This window comes from Salmo trutta, chromosome 17 (assembly GCF_901001165.1).
Source record: "Salmo trutta chromosome 17, fSalTru1.1, whole genome shotgun sequence".
In the NCBI taxonomy this organism is placed as follows: Eukaryota; Metazoa; Chordata; class Actinopteri; order Salmoniformes; family Salmonidae; genus Salmo; species Salmo trutta.
The window spans coordinates 11,925,395-11,941,797 of record NC_042973.1 but is presented as its reverse complement, the minus strand read 5'-3'; the positions used below and the strand labels follow the sequence as shown (position 1 = coordinate 11,941,797).

General features: G+C 44.1%; 1 protein-coding gene across 4 annotated transcripts in view; it reads left to right on the top strand.

The window, feature by feature from the left end:
- The first annotated feature begins 169 nt into the window (after positions 1-169).
- LOC115151589 (inaD-like protein) overlaps positions 170-16,403 on the top strand; it is a 137,317-nt gene continuing 121,083 nt past the window's right edge. For 3 of the 4 annotated variants that reach the window (XM_029695644.1, XM_029695645.1, XM_029695642.1), the window contains exons 1-6: positions 442-612; positions 974-1,033; positions 1,223-1,401; positions 3,172-3,354; positions 5,749-5,888; positions 6,661-6,862. In XM_029695644.1, the coding sequence (XP_029551504.1) occupies positions 1,012-1,033; positions 1,223-1,401; positions 3,172-3,354; positions 5,749-5,888; positions 6,661-6,862 (726 nt within the window). In that variant the 5' untranslated portion in view covers positions 442-612; positions 974-1,011. The other variant, XM_029695643.1, reaches the window with a different exon arrangement.

Sequence of the window (16,403 nt, the reverse complement as noted above, 5' to 3'; positions counted from 1 at the left end):
GTTTCTGTATCGCAACAGCTAGCTAACGTTAGCTAAATAGAACAGCAGCTGACTCATTTAAGTTGGCTAGCTACTGACTGTAGCTAGCTGACTCACTGAAGTTAGTGGAACATTTCGAGAAGCTCATTTAAAAGTTGTTTTATGGAGTTATTTGATATTCAGAACCTACACAAACTTAAAACAAAAGTTTAGTTCATACATTTAGACTAGCTATGCTAGCTCGCTGGACTGAAAGAGATGTGCACCTGCTGATTGTAAAGCAAAGCAAGTGTTTACTAACGTTAACTACATCTCTACATTTAGATGGCTCTCACAGCTTAAACCTTGCTCACAAACAATGTGATAGTTCAGTGATTTTTGTGGAGCAGTTTCTCCAGTTCGTTATTTTTCTCTCGCCCCACTGATTCTTTTAAAACTTTACATCCTGGTTCAGGTAAGGGGCGGGTTCATTTATAAACTTCCGCTGTACCGGTAGGGTGGAACAAAATCATATCTCTTCCTACTAGCTAGATAATTTAGTAGCTAGTTAGTTAGTTTTGTCTTCTTTTGGGTTTAGCTAACACATTTGTTGTGGTTTGTTAACTTCAGACATCTGTGGCATTGTGTTACTTGGTAAATATAAACTTGGCTTAGCTTACCTGTCGAAACTTGTTTACCCACTGGCTATGTAAATAGTTAACCCATGCTAATAGCTTGCTGACAGAAGGACAATTGTGTATTTCTAACAAAGATTTGAACGTATACTTCTAGTGTTGTATTGTGAAGTGTTGCAAAAGGGCTGTATTGTGATGATGCTTAGCCAACTTGATGGACCCAGCTCAAAAGCAGTACCACTTTGTACTCTAGTAATGGAGGCGATCACTAATTGTTCTTGATAGGCCTTTTATTCGATGCATTGTTATCTGCCTAAAGATGATTAGAATTGTTGTTATGAGCTTTGTTTTTCATGTAAACTTGCCCTGCTTCCTCACAGGCTGTATCACAAAGATACTCTGAGACCGAGTTAGGACAATGTATGAAAATGTCCCAACAGGTACATTTAAGTCTGCTCCCATTATTGAACTGTTTTATGAACAGTACTGGATATAAATGTGATACAAATGAACTTTTCCATAATAAACATTGTTTATTATGTCTCTGTGTGTGTGTGTGTGTACGAGCACATGGGGCTGTGTGTGTGTGTGTGTGTGTGTGTGTGTGTGTGTGTGTGTGTGTGTGTCAGTCTCCACAGTGGAGCGCCAGCAGGTATTGCAGGCTTTGGAGCGGCTGCAGGCCAAGATGGCCCAGAGGGAGGAGTGGACCCACAGTGAGAGGCTGGGGATGCTGAGGGACGCTCTACAGAGCCCACTGCTAGGACACATCCTCACGCTGCAGCATTCAATCAAACAACTCAAAGACCAGGTAATGATGAATACCTGCAGAGAAAGGGAAAACCTGCTATAAAGACCCATGGCTTGTGAATAGCACATAGGAGATTTCATTAGTGAGGGAAAGGGGATACCTTGTCAGTTGTACAACTGAATGCATTCAACTGAATTGTGTCTTCTGTATTTAACCCAACCCCTCTGAATCAGTGAGGTGCGGGGGGTTGCCATAATCAACATCCGTGTCTTCGGCACCCGGGAACAGTGGGTTAACTGCCTTGCACAGTGGCAGAACGACAGATTTTTACCTTGTCAGCAACCTTTCGGTTACCGGCCCAACGCTCTAACCGCTAGGCTACCTGCCACCCCATGTGGCCACTTATGATTATACTATGATTAAGCCAACTGTTCTGCTATTATATGTGGGCTTACATGCAGCAAGACAATGATCCAAAACACACAATCAAGTCTACATGAAAATGGCTAAAAAGCAACACATTTGAAGTTTTGGAATGGAAGTGAAAGACCAGACCTAATCCTAATTGAGATGTTGTGGCAGGACTTGAAATGAGCAGTTCATGCTTGAAACCCACAAATGTTGCTCAGTTAAAGCAGTTCTGCATGGAAGAGTGGTCCAAAATTCCCCTACAGAGACGTGAGAGACTGATCAACAACTACAGGAAGTGTTTGTTGAGTCATTGCAGCTAAAGGTGGCACAACCAGTTATTGAGAGTAAGGGGGCAATACATTTTTGACACAGGGGAATAACTTTGTTTATGAAATTAATGAAATAGGTATGTCATTTGTGTTATTTGTTCACTCAGGTTCCATTTATCTAACATTACAGTAGGTTATGGTTGAAGATCTGATAACATTCAGTATAAAAAATATGCAAAAGTAGATCATTAGAAAGGGGGCAAATACTTTTTCACAGCACTTTAGCAACAAATAAACCTTGTTTTGGAATATGTAACATTTCAGATTGTGATGAAATGGTAAAACCACTCAATATCAGTGTGCTTTAAGTCTACAGAACAAAGCATTAAAAGGAGGCATGGGAAAAAACGCCCAGCCACACTCGAATTCATTTGTATTCAGGTTGCATTGTTATTGACGTAAAAAAAAGAACCCTTACAATAAACAATCCACATGCCAAATTAAGATAATGGCAATAACCAATGCCTGCCTTCATATTCTAAGTGCTGCGAAGGTCAGCCGAGTGTCTATGAATGCTTCAGGTAAAAAGTATGGCGTGATAGCAAGGCGGAGGTGGCGTAGCGGCTTTTCTGTGCATCTATCAAGCTTTAATATCTACTGGCGGGGCTTGAGTAAGTGCCTTGTCCGAGATGTATTGATGAAATGGTGGGGAAAGGCTGCGCCGTCAGCCCGGGCTAAATAAGCAAGGAGACTGATAACTTTCCACAATGTGAGTCATTAATGCATTACCTGTTTGGGACCGGCCAGAGCTGCTGCAGAGGATTTTATTGCCCCCCCCCCAGAGTAGCGCTAATCTGCACCCCATTTTCCTAAAGTGGGAAGATCGTATGTGAAAGAATGTGGCTTATGGTTGTTGGTGAACGAAAGCAGCTTAGAATGGCAGCGTTTCCTTGGGAACCTTTTTTTGTGTGGCTTTATCGAATTAGATGTCTCTGAACTATCTTAGTTGACAATCACATTGAATTAAATTATTCTACTGAATTTTTGTAAACAGTAAACAAAGCAGCTCTGCCTTAACTTTCTTTGTATCCTCCTCCACTGTGAAATGACACACCAAACCTCCCTCTCCTCCTCCTCTCCTCCCCCCCAGCTGAACTGCATGCCTCCAGACACCTGCAGTGATTTCAGCTTCTCTAGGAAGGGCCAGCTGATTGTCAGTGCCAGCCGCCCAGCCAGCAGCCTGTGCACGTCCGGCCCCGGCTCTGTGTTGTCCAACGGCTCGGCCTTTGCCTCCCCCGACCAGCTCCAGAGATGGTTCTGCACCTCCGCTAAGGTGGGCGGCTGTACCGGTTCTGCCCACACACACCGCCCACCTGATGCTATGGTCACAGCTAGCTAGGATACTCCACCGTGGAGAGATGATGGTTTTAGAGTAGACTGTCATTTGTGTGTTGGTGTGCTGTAATTGGTGGATAATCAAGACAATATGGGTTTAAATAGTTTAACCTGGGTGTTTTATGTAGGCCAAACAGAGGTTTAATGCGTTTAATTGTTTTACTGCGTCAGGGATAGCGTACACAGACGTTTCAGCTTTACAGCCTTTTTCAGTGTATAGGTACAATTTTCTTTCATTCAAAACAGCATTTATAAAGAACAACGGATAAGCAGCTGGTGCTTTTAATCAGGTTTCCACTCATCTGCCAATCCAACATATTGGTTAAATCAGATGGGGTCAAAGAGAGAAAAGAGGGATTCATAAAAGGATGCTTCCCCTGTAGATCGTGTATCTCTCGTAGCACCATAAGGAAATGTTTTAACTTTGTATGCCCTCAGACTTCTAGGACCTATAAGATAAAGTAATGTATAACTTGCACTACTAAAGGAGTTATTTATATGTTACTGTTCTTGTAATAAGATTTATATTAGAAAAACATCCCGCGCCTTGAATGTACGTCTTGGAGAACATAAATCCACTTTTAGACGTCAAGATATCACCTGGCCAGTTGCGAGACACTTTATAGAACAGAATCATTATATTAATGAATTGTGTTGAGTCGGGATGGAAAAAGTTCATCCAGCACGTAGAGGAGATAACTATGACAACAAAATACTGTGGCTATATAAATCACATTCTTTACCTCCACACGGTTTAAACAAAGAATTCGATTTCACCTCCTTCCTATGAGCCACATTTAGACTGTTATACAAGAACACTGTCCATATCAGATTTTGCATTTAGTTTATGAGTTGGCCCCACATGTTTATGAATGCTTTGCCTGATGTCCTTTGTGGTGGGCTATCTCATGAATTGATGTTATGCATTTAGGTGAGCAGACATCTGGGGCAATTGATTTGTGAGTTGCCCTTCGTGCCTGCTCCCATAACCTATAATTCTGTATCTCTTTGTGACTGTATACAGTTAGGGCAGAAAAGCCACGTCCCTGATTGGCAGATGAGTGCCAACCCTGATTAGAACCACCTGCTGCTCATCTGTAGTTCTTTACAAATGCTGTTTTGAATTAAATAACATTGTACCTACGCACTGAAGAAGGCTGTAAAGCCGAAACGTTTGTGTACGTTATCTCCAATGCAGTAATATCTATATATTTTTAAGAATGAGGTAAGTTTTATGCGACATACACCTCTTTTTGTTTGCCTGAATGTGTGCGTTTTACGCACCAGCCAAGCTTCTGGGAAAGCGCCAAGGTTCCCTGTTGATTATGTAGGCCTACTGCTGTTCGTGGAGATACATTCACCGGACAGTTTATTAGGTGGCTTGCTATATAAAGCTGGAAGACAGGCATCAAGGCATTCAGTTACTGTTCGATTGAACGTTAGAATGGGCAAAACGAGTTAACTAATCGACTTTGAGCATGGTATGAACGTCAGTGCCAGACGTGCCGGATCCAGTGTCTCAGAAACTGACACCCTCCTGGGCTTTTCACGCACGACAGTGTCTATGGTTTCCAGAGAATGGTGTGACAAACAAAAAACATCCAGTTAGCGGAAGACCTGTGGGCGAAAACCGCTTGTTGATGAAAGAGAATGGCAAATTCTGCCAGCTAACAGGCTGGCCACAAACAGACAAATAACGGCGCAGTACAACAGTGGTGTGCAGAACGTCATCTCGGAACGCACAACTCGCCGATTCTTGTCACTGATGGGATATTGCAGCAGACGACCACACTGGGTTCCACTCCTATCAGCTGAAAACAAGAAGAAGAAGCAGCTCCAGTGGGCTCGCGATCACCAACCTTGGACAATCGAGGAGTGGAAAAACATTGTCTGGTCCGACAAATCCCGGTTCAGGATTTGGCGCAGGCAGCATGAGTCCATGGACCCATCCTGCCTGGTGCCAACGGTACAGGCTGGTGGCGGTTGTGTACCGCCGTCCAATATGCAGCAACTGCGTGATGCCATCATGTCAGCATAGACCAACATCCCTGTGGAACGTTTCCGACTTGTAGAATCCATGCCCGAATAATTCAAGTTGTTCTGGAGGCATAGGGGGATTTGAACCAGTACAAGATGGGTGTACCTAATAAACTGGCTGGTGAGTGTAGCTTATAAGGTTTTCCCTGGGTATTTGCAATGTGTAGATTTTGACCTGATTTCAGATTTTTCCCCCACCAATGCAATTTGAGTGTTTTTAGATTTCTATTTGAAAGTTTTGACTGTGATGATTAATTCATGACCTATTTATTCACTGTGTCTTCTTGTGGTGTAGGGGAGGCAGACAGAGCACATCAGCCTGCCCAAGCCCTTGTCTGGGGGCCTGGGCTTCAGTGTGGTGGGCCTAAGGGCCGAAGGGACAGGGGGCCACGGGGTCTTCATCAGACAGGTCCAGCCTAGGAGCATCGCACACTGGTACCGCCTACTCTCTCACCAGCTCCTCCTCCTCAATCTCTTTACCAAGGCCAACACAATCTTAGTCAAGGATATCTCATGCTGATTTAGAATGTTTGACAGCTTGTATTAGAGCCCCTTTTAAAGGAAACATTACACATTTATTAGCATGCATGCACTCAACAATCATAAATGCTTCTATCAGCTTATGTTAACAACAAAGAGTATGCAGTGACATTTGTAATTAAATTAGCACAGCTTGTAAAGGCACTGCCAAAAATGAGATAAACAGACCACATACCGTTCTAGAAAAAGTGATATGAGCAAAGATGAGATAATCTTCTAAAAATACTTCCTGGTTCAGTAAACGTTACATGAAAAAAAGCATACACTTCTTGGTAGCGACTCCTGTGGCGGGCCGGGCGCATGCACGCTGACACGGTCACCAGATGTACGGTGTTTCCTCCGACACATTGGTGCGGCTGGCTTCCGGGTTAAGTGGGCATTGTGTCAAGAAGCAGTGTGGCTTGGCGGGGTTGTGTTTCAGAGGACGCACGGCTCTCAACCTTCGCCTCTCCCGAGTCTGTACGGGAGTTGCAGCAATGGGACAAGGGGGTCAAAAAAGTACATACATTATAATATAGAAAAAAGTGTATATATAAAAAATAAAAATACACTTTTTGGGTCTTCATGCTCTTTGGGATCAAGGCGGGGTTACTGTAAAAACACTTTGCGACCATTCTGATGTACAAATTGCTTTATAAATACATTTGATTGATTTGTGTTCTGGTAGGGATGGGCGCATTCAGGAGAACGACCAGATCCTGGTGATCAACGGGACGCCCCTGGACCAGAGTGTCACCCAGCATCAGGCCGTCGCTCTCCTGCAGCAGCCTGGGGACAGGGTGGATCTAGTGGTGGCCAGGGACCCTGCCACCATCACACAGCATACACACACCGCCCCACCCCCACTCCCACCTGGGCCCAGTCACAAGGTAAGGGTGGAGCACACATTTACATTTACATTTACGTCATTTTTTTTTTGTACTGGCCCCTCGTGGGAATCGAACCCACAACCCTGGCGTTGCACACACCATGCTGGTGTTGCAAAGACCATGCTCTACCAACTGAGCCGTATCTCAGTATGAAAATGTTTTTTTAGCACCATGACATGGCAGTATCTATCAATCAATCAAATGTATTTTGTAAAGCCCTTTTTCATAAGCAGTTGTTCATTGGATGTAATCCTTAGAATAAATACTTTTAAGGCATTGCGTTTTCACTGTTTTCAGTGTTCGATGTAGGACTGTGACGATCATGGAATTTGAGAGAACTGTAATTGTCCAACCAAATGACTGCGGTGTCTGTAATAACCGTTTGGAACAAAAACTAAAACATTTACACACATTTTTTCCTCTTCTCCTGACTGCATGTGCTGCCATAGAAATATAATTAATAAAATTGGGAGTCCCATTCAAGTCAATGATGGCTTAAGTGTGGACTGGCAGCCATGGATGCAGTGAAGATGTAAATCGGTAGAGGTCAATAATAGAACACAGATTTTACATTGACCAGATTGGCACACATTCAACAATCTGATCTAACAAAGTGTCTGTTTTCGCTGCATAACATGTAGAAGCTGTCTCTTTTCAGGTTTAGGAGAGACTGCTAAATGCTAACTCCCGTTTATATACAGTAAGCTGGTTAGCATAGCTAGCATACAGAAATGGGTGGTGGTAGTCAGTCGTTTTTAACTCTAATGCAGTTGATTGGTAAAGATGGCATGAACACGTTTTGGGGTTGACATCCATACAGGCGTTATACTCTGATTTTTACCTTAACATAATGTGAAATACACATATAACTAATAGCCTAAATATAGGCTAATTTTACAGAGGGACAATGAGGAGACTCTGAATCTTTCCCCCACACGTTTCCATGACAATTCCATTGTTTTTTAGAAGCAAAGCAGGAAGTAGAATATGTGCTAAAATATTTGTTGATTCAACTCAACTGACAGTACAAAAAATACATTCCATTGCATGAGCACATCAGTTGACATCATTTGAATGAACATTCTACATTACCATGGAAACAATTGCATCACAATATCAGGCAGTCATTTTGTGTGTACCCATGAGTTTGCCAGGGTTAAAGGTTCCAAGTCTGTTCTATTCATTCTATTTCTGTGTGTGCTGCTGCATTGTGGGAGGCATTGCCTAGGCAAACAAAGTCTAGTTTTCTTGTTTTAGCAAGGATCAACAAAGTTTCATCACGTTGTTAAGAGTCCATGTTACGGCAGAAACGGACACAACCACACGAATGCCTGGCCATCCTGTCTTCAGTTAGCTGTTCGTTCCACACAATTGTATTTTTAAAAAACTGTTATAATTATTATTTTAATTTCATGACAGTCTTGATCCATAACCGTCAGTTATATGGTAATTGTGCCAGCCCTACCTAGTTGCATGACACATAATCCGCCATTTAAGTGTATTTTTTTCAGTTACATAAGTAGGTTGAGATAAATTCAGGAAATCCGTCAGAAGATATAGGAGGCAACTCTTTCTCATTTGAAAAGTTGTCGATTTATTGTGGTACATTTTTTGTATATATCTTTTTTTCTCTCATGGTCTTCTGGTCAATGTTTTTAACCAGACCAATAAATACAAGTACTAGAAAGGAGTATGGTCCAGAACAATGCCCTGTGATTTCTGGCTGCACATCAACTCGTGTTGTCTACTGACCTCTTGCCATTTGACTTATATGCAGTGGTCAATAGGTCACAGGACATTGTTATGTTTAACTTTGTCATAAAGGCTATTTCCTGTCACTCAAAACAGGCACTTGACCATCACTGGAGACTAATGTTTGGAGGTCAGTTTTCAGGTGACTACTTCTGATTTGAAATTCATATTTATGCAGTATGGTACCGGACTGTGGGCTGTTGACATTGAGTGTATGATGTTGATGTCCTTATAGCCTATAGGAAATGAAGTTAGTGCTTCATTTGCAGGATTGCCCTGACTATGTATTTAAGTTCTACACAATTATATATTTTTTAAACGGTTATGACTGTGATTTTAATTTCATGACAGTCTGTCCAGACAGTCTGTCCAGATCTGGAAGGACAACAGTATCACTTGTCTCCAGGGGTGTTTTGACTGTACTATGTGGGAAGTTTTTGAGAACAGCAGCTCTGATCTTGATGAACTTACAGATGTTGTTTCAGACTATGTAAACTTCTGTGTTGAGTCAGTTGTGCCAACTAAAATCTGTAAAATCTTCCCTAACAATAAGCCTTGGGTATCAAAACATCTAAAATCACTACTTGATAGGAAGAAGGCAGTTTATGCTGAGGGTGATAGACAGGCTTTAAGAGATGTACAAAATGAGATCAAAAGACAGATACTGGTGCACAAGGAGACATGCAAGCAAAGGGTGGAGAGGACCCTCTCCTCAGGAAACTTGAGGGTGGCCTGGCAAGGGATTAAATCCATGGCTAATGCCCCCACATAGACAGGGGAAAACCCAGTGCTGACCTTGGGGGATATGAGGGCCAGAACATGGCTAGTGCCCCCACATAGACAGGGGAAAACCCAGTGCTGACCTTGGAGGATATGAGGGCCAGAACATGGCTAATGAACTGAATGTTTTCTTCTCAAGATTTGAATCAGACAGTTTTGTGTCGGAGGTAAAACAAATGGAAGCATCATTACAAATGTTTGAGAGGGTTGTTGTTAAACAGGCTGATGTGTTGAAGTTGTTCAGGGGATGTAACACACACAAAAGCCCAGGCCCAGACAAAATAAGTGGACGTGTTAAAGTACTGTGCTGAACAATTGGCTGGTGTTTTTACAGACATTTTCCAATCCTCTCTCGACCAGCAACACGTGCCAGTATTGTGGAAAAACTCAATAATTATACCCATTCCTAAAGCATCTAATCCCTCTGTGCTGAATGACTACCACCCTGTCGCCTTGACATCCTTAGTAATAAAATGCCTTGAGAAAATTATGAAAAGTCATGTTCTCAGCGACACCCAGAAGCTCCTCGACCCATTTCAGTTTGCCTATCAGCCCAGCAGAGGAGTTGATGATGCCATTCTTACTCTCCTCAACATGGTCTATAGACATCTTGAGGGAGCCAAATCCCATGTCAGGGTTTTGTTGTTTGACTTTTCTTCTGCCTTCAACACAATCCAGCCTTACATTCTGCACAGAGACTCATTTGAGACTTCTCCTAATATGGGGGGCTGGTTTTGTGGCTGGTGGACTTCCTGAGCCAGAGGTCACAGCAGGTCAATATAGGTCCCCACGTGTCAGACATACGCACCACTATCACAGGCTCTCCTCAGGGATGTGTTTAGTCCCCACTCCACCACCAACACAGGCTCTCCTCAGGGATGTGTTTAGTCCCCACTCCACCACCAACACAGGCTCTCCTCAGGGATGTGTTTAGTCCCCACTCCACCGCCAACACAGGCTCTCCTCAGGGATGTGTTTAGTCCCCACTCCACCGCCAACACAGGCTCTCCTCAGGGATGTGTTTAGTCCCCACTCCACCGCCAACACAGGCTCTCCTCAGGGATGTGTTTAGTCCCCACTCCACCACCAACACAGGCTCTCCTCAGGGATGTGTTTAGTCCCCACTCCACCGCCAACACAGGCTCTCCTCAGGGATGTGTTTAGTCCCCACTCCACCGCCAACACAGGCTCTCCTCAGGGATGTGTTTAGTCCCCACTACACCACCAACACAGGCTCTCCTCAGGGATGTGTTTAGTCCCCACTCCACCGCCAACACAGGCTCTCCTCAGGGATGTGTTTAGTCCCCACTCCACCGCCAACATAGGCTCTCTTCAGGGATGTGTTTAGTCCCCACTCCACCGCCAACACAGGCTCTCCTCAGGGATGTGTTTAGTCCCCACTCCACCGCCAACACAGGCTCTCCTCAGGGATGTGTTTAGTCCCCACTCCACCGCCAACACAGGCTCTCCTCAGGGATGTGTTTAGTCCCCACTCCACCGCCAACACGGGCTCTCCTCAGGAATGTGTTTAGTCCCCACTCCACCGCCAACACAGGCTCTCCTCAGGGATGTGTTTAGTCCCCACTCCACCGCCAACACAGGCTCTCCTCAGGGATGTGTTTAGTCCCCACTCCACCGCCAACACAGGCTCTCCTCAGGGATGTGTTTAGTCCCCACTCCACCACCAACACAGGCTCTCCTCAGGGATGTGTTTAGTCCCCACTCCACCGCCAACACAGGCTCTCCTCAGGGATGTGTTTAGTCCCCACTCCACCGCCAACACAGGCTCTCCTCAGGGATGTGTTTAGTCCCCACTCCACCGCCAACACAGGCTCACAGGCTCTCCTCACTCTTGTACATCTTGTACACTAATAGTTGTACTAGTTCCCATCCTGACAGACACCTTGTTAAGTGCACTGATGACACTGCCTTGATCAGCCTGTTGCATGATGACGAGGAACACCATGGCCCGGTCCTAAATGACGTTGTGGTGTGACCAATCACACTTAGTCCTCAATACCAACAAGACCAAAGAGATGTGCATAGACTTCAGGAAGCGTACAACACCTACCTCTGCAACATCTATCAGAGGTCAGAACATAGAGATTGTAGAGGAATACAAATATCTGGTTGTCCTCTTGGACAATAAGCTTCAGTGGAGTAAATGTACAGACCTGATCTACAAAAAGAGTCAACAGAGACTGTACTTTCTCAAAATGGTGGGATCTTTTAATGTTTACTGCTATACTGATTCTGTTTTACAAGTCTTTCATTGAGAGTATTTTAACTTTTTGTATTGTTTGTTGGTTTGGCAATGCCACTGTCAGCCAGATAAATATACTGAGAAGGATTATCACCACAGCAAGCAAGGTACTTGGAGTCAAACAGACAGGTCTGGATGAGATCTTTAAGGTCAGGGCCCTCCGCAAGGCTCATAAAATCATTTTAGACCCAAGCCATCCCCTGTACCCGGACTTTGAACTACCACCCTCTGGGTGCAGGTATAGGGCACCCCTCAGCAGGAAAAACACAACTAGACAATAATTTGTGTCAGGTGTGATATCCCTCCTAAACAGCTCGGGCAAATATTCCTATCCACCCAGTAAGATCAGCAGGCTAATGTTCCTATCCACCCAGTAAGATCAGCAGGCTCATGTTCCTATCCACCCAGTAAGATCAGCAGGCTCATGTTCCTATCCACCCAGTAAGATCAGCAGGCTAATGTTCCTATCCACCCAGTAAGATCAGCAGGCTAATGTTCCTATCCACCCAGTAAGATCAGCAGGCTAATGGTCCTATCCACTCAGTAAGGCCAGCAGGCTAATGTTCCTATCCACTCAGTAAGGCTAACAGGCTAATGTTCCTATCCACCCAGTAAGATCAGCAGGCTAATGTTCCTATCCACTCAGTAAGGCCAGCAGGCTAATGTTCCTATCCACCCAGTAAGATCAGCAGGCTAATGTTCCTATCCACTCAGTAAGGCCAGCAGGCTAATGTTCCTATCCACCCAGTAATATCAGCAGGCTAATGTTCCTATCCACCCAGTAAGATCAGCAGGCTAATGTTCCTATCCACCCAGTAAGGCCAGCAGGCTAATGTTCCTATCCACCCAGTAAGATCAGCAGGCTAATGTTCCTATCCACCCAGTAAGGCCAGCAGGCTAATGTTCCTATCCACCCAGTAAGATCAGCAGGCTAATGTTCCTATCCACCCAGTAAGATCAGCAGGTTAATGTTCCTATCCACCCAGTAAGATCAGCAGGCTAATGTTCCTATCCACCCAGTAAGGCCAGCAGGCTAATGTTCCTATCCACCCAGTAAGGCCAGCAGGCTAATGTTCCTATCCACCCAGTAAGATCAGCAGGTTAATGTTCCTATAGACCCAGTAAGGCCAGCAGGCTAATGTTCCTATCCACCCAGTAAGGCCAGCAGGCTAATGTTCCTATCCACCCAGTAAGATCAGCAGGCTAATGTTCCTATCCACCCAGTAAGGCCAGCAGGCTAATGTTCCTATCCACCCAGTAAGATCAGCAGGCTAATGTTCCTATCCACCCAGTAAGGCCAGCAGGCTAATGTTCCTATCCACCCAGTAAGGCCAGCAGGCTAATGTTCCTATCCACCCAGTAAGGCCAGCAGGCTAATGTTCCTATCCACCCAGTAAGGCCAGCAGGCTAATGTTCCTATCCACCCAGTAAGGCCAGCAGGCTAATGTTCCTATCCACCCAGTAAGATCAGCAGGCTAATGTTCCTATCCACCCAGTAAGGCCAGCAGGCTAATGTTCCTATCCACCCAGTAAGATCAGCAGGCTAATGTTCCTATCCACCCAGTAAGGCCAGCAGGCTAATGTTCCTATAGACCCAGTAAGGCCAGCAGGCTAATGTTCCTATCCACCCAGTAAGATCAGCAGGCTAATGTTCCTATCCACCCAGTAAGGCCAGCAGGCTAATGTTCCTATCCACCCAGTAAGATCAGCAGGCTAATGTTCCTATCCACCCAGTAAGGCCAGCAGGCTAATGTTCCTATCCACCCAGTAAGGCCAGCAGGCTAAGGTTCCTATCCACCCAGTAAGGCCAGCAGGCTAATGTTCCTATCCACCCAGTAAGGCCAGCAGGCTAATGTTCCTATCCACCCAGTAAGGCCAGCAGGCTAATGTTCCTATCCACCCAGTAAGATCAGCAGGCTAATGTTCCTATCCACCCAGTAAGGCCAGCAGGCTAATGTTCCTATCCACCCAGTAAGGCCAGCAGGCTAATGTTCCTATCCACCCAGTAAGATCAGCAGGCTTGTCTCTTTTTATTGGTATGTAACTGTTATGAAAGTTGTATTGTCAATTTGTTTTGTATTTAAATGCCACTTCAAACGTGTACATGACACTGCAACAAAATTTCCCCATGGGGACAATAAAGTCAGTAAAGTAAAGTTTCTGTACACTGCTTTAATCAATGTAGACATGACATGGAAGTCAAGGAGATGAAAGCAGAGAGCGTTAAAACACATAATGGAACAAAAATGTAGACCTAGATCACAGATTTGCGTTTGTTTTTAAAACTACGGTGAGCGATATGGTTCAATGTGCCAATATATTAACACAATCTACTTTTTTGTTTTTTTTAACTTGCTGGCGTCTTGAAACTAAAGTTGGGTTCATGTATACTCTGCTAATGACCATACCAAAATAGAGTAACGGAGAGCAATGTACAATCCAGCAAACTTAGCAAAACAAGGAATTAGTGGTAAGTGCATGGGAGTTGCCATCTTTATGCACCTCAGCTATTGCAATCAATGGGCCTACAATCTGACAAAAGGCAATACTTAACCTAACACTTCTCAGCAATGTTAATCTTGAAACTCTACAACTATAACAAGCTCTGTTTTTAGTGGATCCATTTTTTTCATTCAAACAATTAAATGAGGTTTAAACGTATTATGGTTATTCGGTGTAGGGTGACCCATACTTAAGCAAAGAGCAGTGGTTATTAACAAAGCATAATTACCATTCCACTCAATAGGCTAAAATGGGTGGTAATTTACATCAGAACTGACAAGTAAAGGGAGGAGTAGAAGGAAAAGCAACACAGACTGGCTGACCCCTCTGTTTTCCTACGGACGGAAAATAAACGTGAGCGGGTGAAAACGAGACTGGGATAGATCAACACTGGGGTGATCGACATGATTAACCTGAATCTGCGACAACAAACAGAACCAGCTCCACCCGCCACAAGTTTAATTAAATAACCCCAAAGAAAAGCCTTCTGAAATCTCTCCTGAAAAAAAATGATCGGGGGGAAAAAATATGAGAAACGATTGCCAGACGCCCAAATCTTAGTTTAATGCAAAGGATACGACACAGACAAGTTAGGCTGCCTAGTTCCAACCATTATGATAATGTAGTGCCTATTTCTGGGTCATTATCGTGTGCTATTTCACTATTCCTGTTGTTTTTAATCCTGTTTGGATCAAGGCCATATCCTGCATTGTATCAAGCCTGGGCCTTGCTTTTGCCTTGTGTTTTATTCATGTGCTGTTTCTCTTGAGGTTGTTTAATGGAACGCTGGCTTAAAAAAAAGACTGATGTCTGGATTTGATTTTTATTGCCGTTTTCCCCGGCCTAACTATCTGTCACCTGAGCCAAGCTTCTACAAAAACCCAGATGCCGGCGCTGAGTCTCTTTATTAAAATGTTTAAGTGTCAGCTTGGCACCACTCCCTCTATTAGCTCTCTCCGTTCTGATTTGTCAGAAAAACCTGACAATAAATACTGAAAATGTGGGAATAACCAACTCCTGAAAAGCCCATATAAATTACATATACTGAACAAAAATATAAATGCAACATGCTTAATTTTCAAAGATTTGACCGATTTACAGTTTATGAGGAAATCAGGCAATTGTAATAAATTCATTAGGCCCACATCTATGAATTTCACATGACTGGGAATACAGATAAGCATCTGTTGGTCACAGATACCTTTAAAACAAGATACAGGCGAGGTTCAGAAAACCAGTCAGTATCTGATGTGACCACCATTTTCCTAATGCAGCTCAAAACATCTCCTTTGCATAGAGTTGACCAGGCTGTTGATAGTGGCCTGTGGAATGTTGTCCCACTCCTCTTCAATGGCTGTGCGAAGTTACTGGATATTGGTAGGAACTGGAAAACGCTGTTGTACACGTCGATCCAGAGCATCCCAAACATGCTCAATGGGTGACATGTCTGGTGAGTATGCAGGCCATGGACGAACCGGGACATTTTCAGCTTCCAGGGATTGTGTACAGATCCTTGCGACATGAGGCTGTGCATTATCATGCTGAAACATGAGGTGGTGGCGGCGGATGAATGGCACGACAATGGGCCTCAGGATCTCATCACGGTATCTCTGTGCAGTCAAATTGCCATCGATAAAATGCAATTGTGTTCGTTGTCCGTAGCTTATGCCTGTCCAAACCATAACCCCACCGCCACCATGGGGCACTCTGTTCACAACGTTCACTTCAGCAAACCTCTTATCCACATGACGCCATACATGTGATCTGCGGTTGTGAGGCCGGTTGAACTTACTGCCAAATTCTCTAAAACAACATTTGAGGCGGCTTATTGTAGAGAAATTAACATTAAATTCTCTGGGAACAGCTCTGGTGGACATTCCTGCAGTCAGCATGCCAATTGCACGCTCCCTCAAAACTTAACATATATATTATATGTTATATGTGGTATTTCATAGTGTTGATGTGTTGTTCACTATCATTCTACAATGTAAAAATAAAGAAAAACCCTTGAATGAGTAGGTGTGTCTAACCTTTTGACTGGTACTGTATATCAGATGTCAAATCGCTCTGCCGCGATCCTAATCCCTACTCTCCCCTTTAAACAAGCTCCCCTGCCCATCCAAACCGGCTCTCTAATTGTGAAAAGCTGAGAAAATATTGAGTTAGGTTGGCTTCAGGGATTCGTTCCCTTCCATGCCTGAAATGGCAGATTGTACAGTCTGTTGCTCTGGTGCATTGCTCGCT